We start from the raw sequence: 15,887 nt of genomic DNA, 5'->3' as shown, positions 1-15,887 counted from the left end.
ACACACACACACACACACACACACACACACACACACACACACAGCTCTCAAATGCAGAACTCCATCTAAGAATTCACAGGTGCCCAGCTTTCTTCTAAAAACTCCTGGATGAACACCACCTGCTCAACACAACCCAAATCCACAGAACAGACATCTAGAATTCCTAGCCCTGCCAGCTCAACATCTAACTTTTGTTTGCCACATTACATCTCACAAAATTACTTCATATGCCACAGGATACCAGCAGAACTGGGACTTCCATCAAACGAGAAAATTGAGGCTCATAGGGATTAGAAAACTTCCTTGTGATCACTTAGCACATTAGTGGTAAAGGAAGAACTGGTCCCAGAATCCTTCACTAAAGTCAAGCCTGCTGAACTTTACCCAGGGGGCATGGCCAGCCTCAAAGGCCTTCTACTCATCTGACTTATCTCAGGCTGACTTGCAGAGTTCATCTTGGCCCACCAGCCTCCCCAAGTCTGTTTGAGACCTAAGAACTTGGATTCAGGGCCATAAAAATTGGGAGAAAGGCAAAGCCAGTGCAAACTGCCAGGGCTAAGTGGTGCAAATGGGTGCTCAGGGCAAATTCCATATAAAGATTTTTAGCCATTCTATCCTTATTGAGGGACCCTACAATGTTTATACTCCCCCAGCTCCTAACCCTCACCAGGGTCTGAAACTGATCAAGCATCCTGCCACACTGTTTCACGTGAAGTCAAACATTCTGCATTTTGGTCTCAGCCCTGGGATTGATCTCGGGAAACTCGGGAATGTGGGTATGCACATTGTTTCACCTCTCTGGGCCTCTATCCTCTCATCTGCAACGAGGAATAATGAACCAGAGCTCTTCAAATGGTATATAGTCAGTTCCATACCAAACATTGTTCACCTGTGTGTGCAGACCACTTCACTGATGGACTAAAGAGGTGGGTGAACTAGTGTCTTTTGGTGGGAAAGCCAAGGCACAGCTCTGAGGCCAGGCAGTGTGGGACATGCTTCCAGAGCAGTGCCACACACTGTGTGGGCACCAAGAAGAGAGGACCACATTCGGGAAAAGGTCCAGAGGAGGAGGCCTCAGAGCGAGATGTCAACAGTGGAAGTGAAACTCTCATTGGGACACCCCAGCACAGGCAGAGGCTCCAAGGCAAGGAAGCCCCAAAGACCTTTGGTGGAGAAATTTGGTGGGAAGGGGAAAATAACTCACATCTATGGAGCATTGATTTGTTTCACCTTCACAACCTGCAAGGCAGGGACTGTCACTTCACTTTCACCTATGATGAAATGGGGCTCAGAGGAGTGCAAGGTCACACACACAATGAATAAGTGGTGGAGCTGGGCATCAAACCCAGGCTTGTTTACCAAAGGGCCAGTGTGCTGGAGGCAGCTTGCTCAGAGGGCACCTTCAATGCCAGCCTGAGGGGGTTGGATTTTATCCAGTGGGAACTAGGAGGCCTAGGAAGACAGGACAGACTCACTGAGGAAATCTGGAAATTAGAGACAAGTTGGAATGAAAGATTTGTCTACATCATCCTCCCGGAGGAGGCTGGCTAAGTGCCCTGAATTTGTAAACCTCCCCTACTCCCCCACTGACTCTGCCCCACACACTGGCCCTGACTGTTGGTACTGGAGCCTAGAGACCACCAGCCTCAACAGCCCCAGAAGCCTGCAGCAGGCAGCCTGATGGAGTTGCCACTGGTATTCATATCCACCAGGGGCCGCTGTTGCACAGCACATGGGGTCCTGCTGAGCTTCTGAGGATGGAGCCTACTCCTGCAAACTCACTGCTGCGCTTAGGCACCCAGACTGCCTGGCAGCCCCATTCCCTTCTCCAAACTCAGGTTGGACCCGGTGGGAAAGGCACAGCCCCTGATCCAGCAAGGCCCTCCTTCAGTCTGGAAAGTACTGGCCCATAATCTCAGCCTAGATCTTTGTTAGAAGGGGAGAGGGCAAGTGGAGCATTGTGGTTGATTTAGTTCCTGCCTCTTTGCATCCTGGCCTCCTTAGGTGCCCCCACCCCTGCCATCGAGACAGACAGACAGGAGCCTTGGCATGTTGAAAGTGAAGAAGCCACACTCCCTCTGGGAAGGCTCGGTCATAGGCTCTGCCCCCTTGTAAAGCAGGGAAGGGTGACAGTGACAGTGCCAGCCCCAATTCCTTTCTGCCTGTCAGCCAGAGTCACAGCACAGACAGCTAACCTGGGACCCTTGGGCTCTCTGCAAAGCCTTAGCCCATTCCCAGGGAAGTTGAAGGCCAGTGCCTGTGGGTGTGAGGAATGGAGGAAGCTGATAATTCTAGATGGGTTGAGCCCCAAAGATAGGTTAAGAGGCATCCTGGGACCTTCATTCAAAGCTTCTCTCTAGAAGCTACTCCTAGGTAAAGAAGGGACTGCAAGACAAATTAAGCAAGTACTTTTTTTTTTTGCCTTGCATTCACAGCTCCTCTGTCTCTATTCAGCCTGGATGATATATTAGAACCAACTCTAGCAAGAAAGTAGTAGCTTGGCTCTGGAATCTGCACACTACGACACAATTCACCTAATGGGACTGGGGGGTACACTTATGATTAGGAGCAAAAATGCAGGGTTCTCAGTCCAGCCTCTGTCCTTTCCAGTATCTCTATCCTTTCCAGCCTCAATTTGCTCTTCTGTAAATAAGATGGAGGTGACCATCTCTCCCTGCCTTCCTTACAAAATGACTGTGAAAAGCAAATGGACATAATGGTAAGAAAAACTGGTTGAAGTCAGGTTTTTTTGCTTGTTTGAATTTTTATTCATTTTTTTGCAAAAATTAACTATTTCTGACCATCTGTCATCATACAGGGAGCAGGCAGTAAAGATAGACTCCTGTAAAATGGCAGCTGGAGCCACAGAGCCTGCCCACCACTCGCCCTTGCAGCCCACTCCCTCCTGCTCAGGGTCTCTGGGATTTCAAGAGCTGAGTCTAGGTCTCCCTGTCTTCATCTCTCATCCAGCCCAGAACCTCAGCTGTCAGGGCCTATTGATGCCAAGAAGTTGCCCCAGGAAACAAGGGTGGGGCGTGAGGGAGCTGCATAGAGATAGGCAGCACTTTTCCCAGCTCTTGCCTTTGGTGATTTTCTTCTTGGACTTGAAATTGAGCCCTCCTCCCCTCTCTCCCCCATCTTTAATTTCTGTATTGATTTTCATTAAACTCCCCCCTTGGCTCCAGCACAGGGTGAACTAACTCATTATTTGAAAAAATAAAAGAGAGAGGGTGAGAATATAAGGATGCTCTTTTGAAAGCAAGGCTGTCTCTGATCTTAAAGCTGAAGAAGACAATTACCAGGCTGTCCTGGAGGTTGTCTGAGCCTTGGGCTTTGAGTGCCTCCCACTCCTTATGGCCACAGACCTGTAGCTTCCTGTCCCCTACAACCCCAGCCTCTCATCTGGACCACAGTCCCCAGCCCAGCTCTAGTCCCCAGCTCCCTCCAACCCCATCCTGGCTTGGCCCTATCCAACTACAATCCCTGAACCAGCAGTGCCCTGACCTTCCCTTTCACTACTCAGAGCATCTGACACCCTGCCAGGGTCATTGCAAAATCCCCAATAACCAGGTCCTTTGGGGGCAATGTGAAGTTTTTCCCAGACCAGCCTGAAAAAGTGGAGATGAATGGACATGGGAAGAGGAAAAGGAAAGCGACACAGGCTGAGTGCTTTCTCCATGCAGGCACCATTGCTGCAAGCCCCATTCATATTGTTTCATTGCATCACCATAATAGCCCCGTAAAGGAGGTGGTAGTCCCATTTTACAGAAGAGGAAGCAGGGTTCAGAGAGAAGTGACTTGCTCCCTCACCTCTCTTCAGCCTTCCCCAAACCCTGCAGTCCTCCCCTGTAGTAACGCCAGTCCACCTTGACAGCTCCAGTCCTCCAGGAAGGCCACCCTGAGCAGTCCACCCTGCTGGGTTGAGTTCATCTGCTCTCACTGGACTGTGTGGCTCTGGGGCCCTCACTCTCTCCTTGGCCCTCATTTTCTCCCTCCAGTCTTCTCCCAACTGAGGTCCAGAGAACACTGCCTCCTCTCTGGGGCTCCCTCCGTTCACTGAATACAGAAACCCTGAAAGACTTGGAGTACCATGAGGTCTCTCCCTGCTGTGGAGTCCCCCTGCCCCTGCCCTTGTTACGACTGCTTTCCTCCGGCCTGCCTGGGAGCTCCTCCCTGGCCCTTCTGGGCCCAGCTCCACTGCTTCTTTGGTGCTGCCTGCACTGGCAACCCCACCAGAGGTGGGGCCTCCTGCCTGTGGCCTCTGATGGCTTATATATTAGAACCAACTCTAGCAAGAAAGTAGCAGCTTTGCCCTGGGATCTACACACTATGACACCATTCACCTAATGGGATGGGGTCAGGGCGGGGGGAAGGGGTACAGTTATGATTAGGAGCAAAACGCAGTCTTTCCCATGCTCTGTCCTGCTGGGCCTCTCCCCATTCAGCCATCCTGGGAGGCAGGGAGCCTGTCTTTTCCCCAGAGCCCAGCACAGGGCTGGGGAATGAAGAGTGATGTCAGATGAGGGCACAGGGAAGGAAGGACAGATGTCCTGAAGCTTAAGATTCAGGGAGGCTGCGGCCTGGATGAACCAGACCTCCATGTAGCAGCTCTGAAAAGAAAGAATGGGGCCATAAAAGGCCTGTCAGACAGTGGAGAGGCCTTTGCTGTGTGTTGACATCTTGCCTCCTACATTCCTGCTTGGTGGGTGTCCACGTCTGCCCCCTGCCCAGGCCAACACAGAGAACCTGGCCCCCAGGAAGTCATCCCTCTGCAGTCCTTACCTCAGAAGGGCCAGCTCTCCCCAGGTAGCAGAGGAAAGAGCAGGGGTTTAGAACCAGCCATACTTGGGTTTGCATCCAAGCTCTACATTTATGACTGAGGAAACACTCTGAGTCTCAGTTTCCTCGCCTGTAAAAGGGAAAGGCTGTGAGGACTCATGCCCCCGCCCCACCCAGCTTCTCCATATGTGCACTCCACTGCAACTTTGACCAGGCCAGCCCCTCTCCCACATGCCAGCCCTCCCTTCCCCAACAGACCCTAACCTTTCATTCATTTTCAAAGTCCCAGCGATTAGCATTGGACCTGCCACAGTCACAGTAGCCACCATGTATTCACATCCTACTATGTGCCAAGCATCATATTACTGTATGTGAGATAGATTTTATAGGCTTATTTTACTGATCAAGGAACTGTGCTAAGCAAGTTTCCCAGGATAACATATTCAAGCTCACAGTAAGAAAAATATGTTCAAACCCAGGATTGCCTGGTTCTCTAAGTTCCCAGTCTCTCTACTGTACTAGGCTGCTTCAGTGATAAAAGAAGAAATTCATAGGGTCAATCAGTTGTGGACTTCATGAGAGAACAAAAAAGTGAGCAAGTTTACTTTAATATTTATTTTATTTTATTTTATTTTATTATTTTATTTTTACGAAACAAGATCTAGCTGTGTTGCCCAGGCAGGTCTGGAACTCCTGGCCTCATGCGATTCTCCTGCCTCACCCTCCTAAAGCACTGGGATTTGAGTGAGTTTAAAATTAAGTGAATGACTGACTGGCAGAGAGAAGAAATGAAGAAGCAGACAAAATGACTTACCCCGAGTAAATGAATGAGACCATGACTGAATCTATGACCACACTAGTCCCCCAAACCCGGCAACGGTCAGGGATGACACAGTAGCAATTGGGATGGATGCAGTGATCTGTCTAGACACACAACTCCACTGGGGGCTGTGCAGGATTTAATGAACCTCTTCCAGGTTGAAGGAAAGGAGAGAGAAGCTGCACAACAGTGATGAATTTCACCAAATCCAGCACATTTCCCACTGCCAATTAATTAAGCGAACCTCAGTGAGAAAGCCAGTCCAGTAAATCAGGAGGGGAAGGCTGCAACTTCGATGTGATCTAATTAGGCCATGAACCAGTAAGTAGGTGGCTGGCAAAAGCCCTGGGGAACCGCAATTCCCCGCTCCACCTTCACTCACCTGTTACTCTGTGGTTTCTACAATCTGGCCTGTGCCTGGTCTTCACCACCTTCCATCCTCAACACTGACAATGGCCAACCTCACTGGAGCCTGTGTGGGCAGTGCTGAGCAGCTCAGGTCACAGTGGGTGGAAAGCATGGGCAGGACCCAGGGAGGTGGGCGTGGGTGGAGGGTGGGGGACATTAAGGCCCTCATGGGTATCTCTGGAACTTCTCACAACTTTGGAAGCAATATGACATGGAGGAAAAGAGCACAGACACTGGCCTCACAATATCAGATTTTGAGTCCTGGGTCTGCACAATGGTTAACAGCCCAGGCTGGCTGTGGCCCAACAGAGCTGGAATTACATTACTGCCTGAGAGTCTCTGATTCTCCCTCTCTTCTGTAAGCAGTGGGGATACAACAGGACTGCAAGGAATAAATGACTTGATGAAAGGAAGAGCTTAGCAAAGTGCTTGGCCAAAGCAAGTATTCGATATTATGTAAGTTATTGCTCTTCTCTTTGTGGTCATGACATCCTCCTTACCTGCTAGAACTGGGCTTGGCAAGAATTTTCTATAAATGGCCGGAGAGTAAATATTTTTAGCTTTTCACACTATATGGTCTCTGTTGAAACTATTCAGTTCTGCTGTTTTGGTATGAAAGCACATAGAGAACACCCAAACAAATGGGTGTAGCTGTGTTCTCAAAACTATATGCTGAACTTTGAATTTCACATAATTTTTCATGGGACACAACATTTTATTCTTTTTCTGTTTTTTTCCAACTATTTAAATTTTTTTTTTTTTTTTTTTTTTTTTTTTTTTTTTGACGGAGTTTCACTCATGTTACCCAGGCTGGAGTGCAATGGCGCGATCTCGGCTCACCGCAACCTCCGCCTCCCGGGTTCAGGCAATTCTCCTGCCTCAGCCTCCTGAGTCGCTGGGATTACAGGCACGCGCCACCATGCCCAGCTAATTTTTTGTATTTTTAGTAGAGACGGGGTTTCACCATGTTGACCAGGATGGTCTCGATCTCTTGACCTCGTGATCCACCCGCCTCGGCCTCCCAAAGTGCTGGGATTACAGGCTTGAGCCACCACGCCCGGCCTATTTAAAATTTTTTTTAAAAAAATCATTCTTAGCTCATGCGCCATACAAGGCAGAGAGAAGGCTAAATTTAGTCCATGGACCATAATTTGCTACCTTCTAGACTAGAAGGTAAGCTCCATGAAGACAAGGGGTTTTGTCTGTTTTGTTCACTACTATACTCCCAGCATCTAAAACAGTGCCTGGCAAATAGCAGATAGTAAATATTTGCTGAATGAATTACATAATGTATGATTTTGTGTAAGAAGTCATTTCACCTCTCTGGACATCAGTTTTTTCATCCATACTGTGGGGATACTTTCAAACTTGAAGAAAGCATCAAATGAAATTAGAATCCACGTGGAATCACTTTGCAATCTCTACAACTGCTCTACAATATAATTGTTATTTCTGATCACTCAGAGGCCCTTACCAGGATAAGTCTTATCCCTCTTCAGTGCCTGGCACAGAGGAAATACTTTATGAGTGTCTGTGTATTATAAGCAATCTGGCCTGTAGGGGAGAAATGTCCAGGTAAGCTACTATCCCTATGCCAGCTGGGAACATGATAGGTTAGCACATTGACCAGGAACAGCAAGGTGGTCTGGGGTTAAGCTGCAGGGACCTTTCAGTTCTCCCAGAGGAACCATTAAACCAGCAAAGCCGAAACACATACTGGGTGTTGGACTATGGCAGATGGGGATCCAAATTTTGGCTCCAACACTTACTATGTTACTTAGGCAAGTCACTTAAACTGTCTGAGATTCCATTTAATTATCTTTAAGATGGAGATACTAATAGTGCTCACCTCACAAGGTTCTGCTGCATTCATGAAAGGACATATGTAGTGGACTAGCTCAGCACTTGGCACATAGTGAGCCCTAGACTATGACCATCTCATTCTTCTTTTGCTGAGCTGGGCAGAGTCTGAATCCCAGGCTAGGTCCTGGGCCATCAGGACTGGGAAGGACACATTAAAGCACTCTGGCATTTGAGCAGTATCAGGTAGGTAAAAGGAAAAATGCCTCCAGCTGTCCTAGCTGCACAAGTTTTCATCTCTAAACAAACAAACAAAAAGCTCTGTTGTTTTTCTTCCCTGAATTGAAAACTTCCTTCTGCACTGCAAGCTCACTCAACCCATACAATCTGCTGCTTTCGGAGGGCTGGTGATCCCAAGCTCCTCCTATTTTCTCTTCCCATACTCCCTGCCAACCACACAGGAAAGGTGAGAAACAAACCCCATTTGGTCATTTGTATACTATCAAAGGAAGAACAAGTTCTATGGGAGAAGGGAGGAAATTATTCAGCACATGAAGCTGAGGATGCTCAATGCATTTCCTTTATCAAGTCCAACTGTCTGTCTTTCTCTCTCTCACCACCCACCCCACTCCTCTATTTTGCCATATAAGAGATACATAGCATGTCTGTGCTCACACCATCAGACAGTGCACTGGAATGGAGATAAGTGTAATTGATTTCAGTCTTAGAAGACTCAGATTTTGCTTTTGATTCTCTCTGAGCAAGTCACTTCTCTCCTCAGAACCTAGCTACCCAATGAATAGCACAATGAAGAAGTAAGCATGGATTTCTCACCTCCAAATCTAGTGCTCATAGCAGCTAAATATGAAGACTTCCAACCCAGTGGGAAGGGGACACTCTGTCCAAAGAACTGGCACCAGCTCCTCTACTATCTCATTGTCACCTTAGGCAAATTGCTTCCTCATTCTGACCCATAGCCTTCTCATCTGTAAAATAAGCAGATTCCCCATCCACGCTTCATGCTTAGCTAGAAGTATCAAGAAGTTCATGATTCTATGACCCTGTCCCAATAAGCTGAGTAGATTTGGAAGGAGTCAGGGTAGAAAGTAAGATGACCATTTGTCTAATAGTCCAGACCAAAGTGAGGAAGCTGAGGGTAGGGTGGAATTATCTGGGCTGCCAGGACCAGACTATGGGACACTGATACCAAGGACAGTGAGCAGTTTGCTGGCTCCCATCCCCATTTACACCAGCTCACAGAAACAGACTCAGATCCTACACCAAATCCTGCAGGCACCACCATAGTACGAGGACATACCATGCTTTTCCACTTTTCTATAAGAATTTTCAGCATCTTTCCTGGAAACTTGGTTGGGAAACCCCAGACTTCAGCCCCCACCTCCCCAGCCCTCCTGGCTGGACTCCCTGAGAGCCTATACACAAGCTCAGACTCACTCATGTCTGGGTGGAGGAGCAGCCTCAGCCCCACAACCAGGGCAGGGGTCTGGGTGGCTGGAATTAGTTATGTCACCATAGGTTAGTCTTGAGGAGAAGCACTAGGGCCTGTCAGATCACCACATTCCTTCTCTAACCCTACCCTACTCCCACACCACCTTGGCTCAGTGAACACTTAGACTGGGGTTCCCACCTCTGTCACCCAAGCCCACTAGTCTTTAGTGAAGAGTAGCCCCACCTGCTTTTCCAAGCACCCAGTGCTGCCCTACACTTGCCCACTCTATCACCCCAGGGACCTGGATCCTCTTCTGTCTTCAAGAGGCCTGCTGTGGGTAAAGAATCAACCACCCTGAACCCCAACACCATCCCACTGACTTGCCTGCCTTCTACCATGTTCAATCCCACAGGAGTGTCCCCAGTAGTCACCCCTTTCTCCAGAAGTGCTGAGTGTCCCTTTGAGCCCTGCCTTTCCTGGTCAGGCTCCTCAGTCCTCATCTCTTTCACCCCTTCACCAACTCCCACAGTCCAGGTCCCAGCAGCCCTATCAGAATGGTGCCTGGGAAAAGGACTACCTGGGTCACTTGCTCCATGGAAAGGAACAAATGGCCACCATGAGGCCTGTCCCTCACCCCCACCCAGCTCAAGGGCCTCAGGCACCACCCAGCCAGCGGTCCTTACCTTCTCCAGCTGGTGGACACCCTCTTCCACGCAGCAGATGGAGGCCAGCGTGCGGAGCGCCTGGGGGTACAAGCACCGGAAACTGTCCTGCCGGCAAACCTTGAAGAGTGCCATGACCCCACCCTCCTGCCAAGAGAAAGAAATGTTACATCACCTTCCTTGTCTGGGGCTAACTCAAGAATAAGTGACATCCCTCATTCACCATATATGCTTTTGGGTCCTGCCTGCATCCAGCAATCCCCGCCCCGCACACACTCACACACGCTCACATGCCCCCATGTACACTACAGTGAAATGCTGGCTCCACAAATAATGTCACCCTTCATAGCTCAAGCTGGAGATGGGATACCCTAAATGCTTCTGGGGCTCAGGAGCCAGGGGCGTGAGGCAGGCATATTTGCTAGGGCTGGCGATCAGCACCCTTCAACAGGGTTGTCAAACATCTGGCAACTCCCTTGGAGCAGCCCTCCATAGAGCAGGTCTGCAGTCACAGGAAACAGGTCCTAGAAACCAATCGGGGGCAGGTGGAAGGAACTGACTAGATGCCCAGAGCTGGTTCCTCTGCCAACAATCACCATGCTATTCCTTGGGTCGTTCCGACTGCTGCGGGAGGCAGGCAAAAAAAAAAAAAGTTTTATTTATATTAGTACTACCATTTCCTCCTATTATTTTATTGAAAAAAACTGAAGTCTAGATGGGTTCACATTATCATTTTCTATCATTTACTCGTGTGTGTGTGTGTGTGTGTGTGTGTGTGTGTGTGTGTGTGTAATAACACTTTTAAAAACAATCATCCCAGCTCTTGGGTGTGATGAACATGTACTTTTCCATTTATGAGAGCTATTTATGGAAACTTCTTTCTAGTAAAGTGTTCATCATCAGGCAAGAATCTGGGAGTGTGGAGCTCATTGTCCAGGGGCCCGGCTAACTAGTCAGACTTATTCATAGTAATCACCAGAGCCCACCTTAACTCTAGAGGCAAAGTAAGCCAAGAGATCACTAGAGTGACTAATCAAGGTAGCCAGCAAACCAGTGGCAACACTACCCGGGGCATCCAGAGTGGTAGGAATTGGATACCCCACATCTAGCTTTGCCTAGATCTCTGTCTCTCTCCCACCCTGAAGGCAGGCGGGGTGCCTAGGGTTGGCAGCAGTAAATAACGCATGAGCAACTGATCTGAACTGGGTCCCTCAGGGCACTCACTTTTAACCTCATCACTCCTGGGACTAACCTCCTTGCACCGGTTCCCAAAACTGAGCAAAATGTTACAGAAGAAGGCAAGTTCAGCAAAAGACTACCCTCTATCAGATTTTTGAGAGCTCCGACAACAAAAGCACCTACTGTGTGCCAGGCTCTGTTTCATGTGTGCTGAGGATACAGCAATGAATGACTGATAAAACAATGAATGGGAAATTAAAAGAAGAAGCCCAGCACAGGTTCACCAAAATAGCTGAATCCCGGATCTTCCCTTCCCCTCCACTCCAAAACGATAGGCTCATAGGCCCTTTTCATTCTAAGAGTTTTGCTGCTGATCACTTCAGGGATCAAGATGAAGGCATCCAACTCTGGGGGAGTTCATAATTTCTGACATTTTAGAATCAGCTAAGAGTGATCACAGCTTTTATATTCCCTTTGGGGTGCTTGAATTCCCCTCATTTCTTTTGGTGTGAAAGGGCATAGCTTAGGGCTGGTACATTCATGCATGCATTCAAAAATGTTAATGGTTTATTATATGCCAGACATCATGCTGGACACTGAGCAGGACTGCTTCAGTCCCCTCCATACTGAACTCATGGTCTCATAGAGAAGGCATATGACTTTAAAAGTAGATACAAAGCTGGGTAAAGAAGCAATGGCATGTGGTTGGGGGTACAACCCATGCCATTTGGGTTAAGGGAGCACAGAGCAGGAGCCCCTAACTCAGAGGGTAGAGGGTTGTAAAAGGGTCAAGACAGAACCATTCTGATTTTAAATGCACATAATTACTCCAATAAAAATGTCTGACATGAGACAGACACTTACCCCTCTGATTTCTTGTTTCACAACATTTACTCCTGCCTTCCTACTTTCCCATGGCTCCTGGGACATCTGCATGAGGGTTCTACTTACAGATCTCACTCAGAAAAATCACTGAAGCAAAACTAGGTTACTCTTCAAAATGAGATGAAAAGAAATAGAAGTCCTAAGCTCTCCTCAGCCAGTCCTGCTGGTCATTACTAGCATTCCTCCAGATGTAAATATTTATCTATATATTTACATATTAGATATATATTTATATATGTGTGTGCTTATATTGAATCATATTGTATAAATATTATTTATATTTATACGTATTGTATAAATAATTTACATATTGCATATTATATAAGTTATAAATATACATATTATTTAAATCATATTATATTATTTCCATATATATGTAGATAGATGAGAGAGAGAGAGAGATGACTGATTGACGGACATTTACATCTGCAGCAGACAATGAAGAAACAGTGCCAAAGAACATGCATGAGGCCTGAGCCAGGATGAATGTGGCAGCCCTCCTTTGGCTCAGGAGGTACTGAGCCCAGCACAACTATATTTAAGCCTCTGCATGCATTTGCATTGGAGTCTCATTAAATCTCTCTCAAGCCTATGAAAAATGGCCTTCTTAGCATTTTTAGCTACCAGGAAAGGGAGGGGGAAATTCCTGGATTGAAAAGAAGGAGATTCTAGTCTAAATCCTGGCTTTTGATGCTGGTTGTGCTAGACTAAAAATGTGCTACAATAGCTATATGTCTGAGCTTTGAGGGGTGCAGTTGAGTTAGTGCATGTGGAAAGGCCTACTACCTGGTTCTGGACAGTGGGTAAGGGTCAGGCTATGTGAGGCTTCCTGGTTAGAAGAGTGTCTCATACTCTCATGAAAGGGGCCCCAAGGGCGAGGATATATGAGAGGAGAGAGGAAGAAGGAGGCCATAGAGGAAATAAGATGGATTGGTCTTGAGGACCACTCTGGAGCCCTCATTCAAGATCCAAGTGCAGCCCTCGTCCTGGAGTGAAGCTAGGAATGGCCTGAGCTAGCAGAATCACACTGTTGGCTGAAGCTTGTTTAATTTTATAGAAAGCTCTGGCTCAGAGCCCAGCCGCATAACAGTATGAATTATTCAGAGAGATTTGGGATGAACTGTCATAAAGTGGGAAGAAATCACTTGTAGGGAGCGTGGGCTGCTGGTGGAGGGAATAACAGAGGAGTTATTGGTGGTGGGGGGATAATTTTGATGAAGCCCAGAGGAGTTTTCTGTGCCCTGCACAGGGGAAGGGATGGGGTTTGCCACCATCATCATAGAGAGGTCTGTGCTTATTCTTTAGCCTTCAGAGGAACCCAAGAAGTTGAGAGGACAGGCCTCAGATAGGTTGCCTAAGTTTCTCTCCCAGAAGCAGCTCAGATAGATGAAGGGCCCAAACAAACACCACAGCAGGCCCCAAAGAGGTGGATAAGGAAGGCCACTAGGTCACTGCCCCACATTGTCACAACATTGGGTACAGCTACTGAGCATCCAAGGTGAGGATGCTGTCCAGTGCTTGTCGGAGACTCCCAACTCCTACTTCACTATCGGAACTGGAAACTCAAACACAGTGATTCTGTGGAGGAATTAGTCTCCCATCTTCTCCCAAAGAGAAGATTCAGGAACTCCCTTTTGCAGTCCAGAAAGATGGGATGGAAAGATGAGCTGGAAAGATGGAAGTCCTCCGAGAATCTTCTCTCTGCTTCAACACTCTGTCTACTCTATCCCTTGGACCCTAAACATCAGATCAAGAGGTTGAGATTAAGTTTCTGGAATCTACAGACCTGGGTAAAATCCCAGCTCTGCTTGAATAAATTATTTATGTCCTTTCTGAAACTCTGTTTCTTCATCTTCAAAATGGGAATTATAACTTATTGAAAGACTGTCGGAGCATCAGATGAGATGGTGAATAGAAAGCATAGCACCATGATTGAGTAAACAATGGGCACGGAAGGTGGGTAGGAGGAAGGGAAAGAATGGGGAGGAAGGTGGGAGGAAGAAGAGGAGGGGCTGCTGAGAAGCAGTTCAGAACAGTAACCAGGCGCATAACATTTACTGCCCAATAGCCAGGTACAAATTCCAGTTCAGTCACTTACTAGCTGTGGACCTCTTTGCTGTCTTAGATCCCGAATCTGGAAAATGGGGGTAGGTCCTGCTTACCACAGAGGATTGTTGGGAGGTTCAAATATGTCGTTTGTATAAAACCCTTAGAACATTATCTGGCACAAAGTGAGTGCCATAAAAATAAATTTATTATTACTACTGCTACTACAGATGTCATCACCACCCCCATCACCAGAATTGATCACTTCTGGCTTCAGAAAGCTCAGATTCTTCCATTCATACACAGCTCCTGTCAGTACCTCCCAATTTTGACCTCTACCAGCCTTATACCGAAAGCAAGCAAGCTAATGACTGTGCAGTGGACCAGGAGCAGAGAAAGAGGAAATACTGATTAAGAGGGAGACAGATTTGTTGTAGCAGAGTTTTGTCTGGAAAGGGAGAGACTCTAAGTTTTAACCAACTGAGCTGGTGAAATGGAAATAGCACTGACTCCAGAGCTGGACAAATTTGGTTTCAAGAGTCAGCTGCTCAAGGTATTCAACCACTGTGTGTCCTGGGGTTTACAGGTTAGAACCTGTAAAAGAAGGTCACTGATACACTTCTCAGAGGTGTGCATGTGGACAAGATACAGCAACTGTGTGAAAGTCCCTGCACAGGGCCTGGACACATAGGACACCACCAATAAATAGTAATTATTATCATTGTTGTTGTGAATATTCAGTGAGACTCAAGTATCTCTCTTGGCAGGCTCTGGAGGGTATGGCCCATGTAAATAACCAAAAGATCATTCTAAATCTTTAACAACTCTTGGTCATGGCACGTGAGAGCCCAGGGGAGTGTTAGGGGCATGCAAGATCTCTGAGTAGCTGAGGAGGGGACAGAACAGGTAAGAAGCCTGCGGACAGAAACAAAGGAAGTGATGACTAAATGTGGAAAATAGTTCACCTTAGCCTTGTGTTTTAAAACAGAACAGGATAAAAGTAAAATTGCATCCTTACTTTTCCCATGAAAACACTGGGAAAGCAGGTAGCATGATAGATTTGGAAGGTGTCTTAAATATACAGTCCAGCATCCTCAGGCCTCAAAGGAGGAGTCAATCCCCAGTGGTCTGGCCGACCTCCTTCGGTGAGCTAGTGGCAGAGCTGGGATGAGAGCTGCCCTCTTGTCCCAACACAGGCCTTTTCCCCTGCTTTCTACAACTGGAAATATTTGGGATTAATGTTTAACTAGAGTTAATGCCTGGTCCTGACAGGGGACTGACTCTGCAGGAGGCCAAACATCATCTTGACTTACAACCAAATGCATGTCCCCTCTCTGCTTTCCTGAACATGAAGCACAAATGCAGGCAGGTGGTAGGAGCTGTCTATATCAAGTGGCACATGGAAGCAGACCTTGAGTGCCCAGGTCCTGAAAAAGAACACCCAGAGCTTCAGAGCTCCTGCCCAGCAAAGTTTCCTTCCCAGGAAACTTCTAAGGCCCATTCTTTACAAAACATAAAACATCTTCATACCCCATGCACCATTCAGAACAAGTCCTTTTCCCATCCAGACCTCAGATCCATACAGAGAACCCAAACCCAGCATATGTTTGCAATTCATTTTGAAAGGGAAAACTGATCATTGTTCCAAAAGAAATTCATCTGCTTACTGTTTGGAGTTAATCATTAAACTAACGTTGAGTCAGTTTCAACTCAGAGGCTGGAACTGTTTGCTGTTCCCCCACAGCACCAAGACAAAAATCTACAGTCAGCATTCTTGACCAAGTTAAATATTTGAGTTACAGAAGCCTTGGAGAAAACAGATCCAATGCTACCTCTTCCATCCCCTTCGCCCCAACAT

General features: G+C 47.3%; 1 protein-coding gene across 2 annotated transcripts in view; it reads right to left on the bottom strand.

The window, feature by feature from the left end:
- Nucleotides 1-15,887, bottom strand: part of INSC (INSC spindle orientation adaptor protein) — a 130,916-nt gene that overhangs the window by 34,424 nt on the left and 80,605 nt on the right. For both annotated transcript variants that reach the window (XM_032240850.1, XM_032240849.1), the window contains exon 7: nucleotides 9,941-10,066. In XM_032240850.1, the coding sequence (XP_032096741.1) occupies nucleotides 9,941-10,066 (126 nt within the window). The remainder of the gene's footprint in view (nucleotides 1-9,940; nucleotides 10,067-15,887) is intronic.

This window comes from Sapajus apella, unplaced genomic scaffold (assembly GCF_009761245.1).
Source record: "Sapajus apella isolate SASKATOON/1434 unplaced genomic scaffold, GSC_monkey_1.0 scaffold47, whole genome shotgun sequence".
In the NCBI taxonomy this organism is placed as follows: Eukaryota; Metazoa; Chordata; class Mammalia; order Primates; family Cebidae; genus Sapajus; species Sapajus apella.
This window is presented reverse-complemented; position numbering and strand designations above follow the sequence as displayed.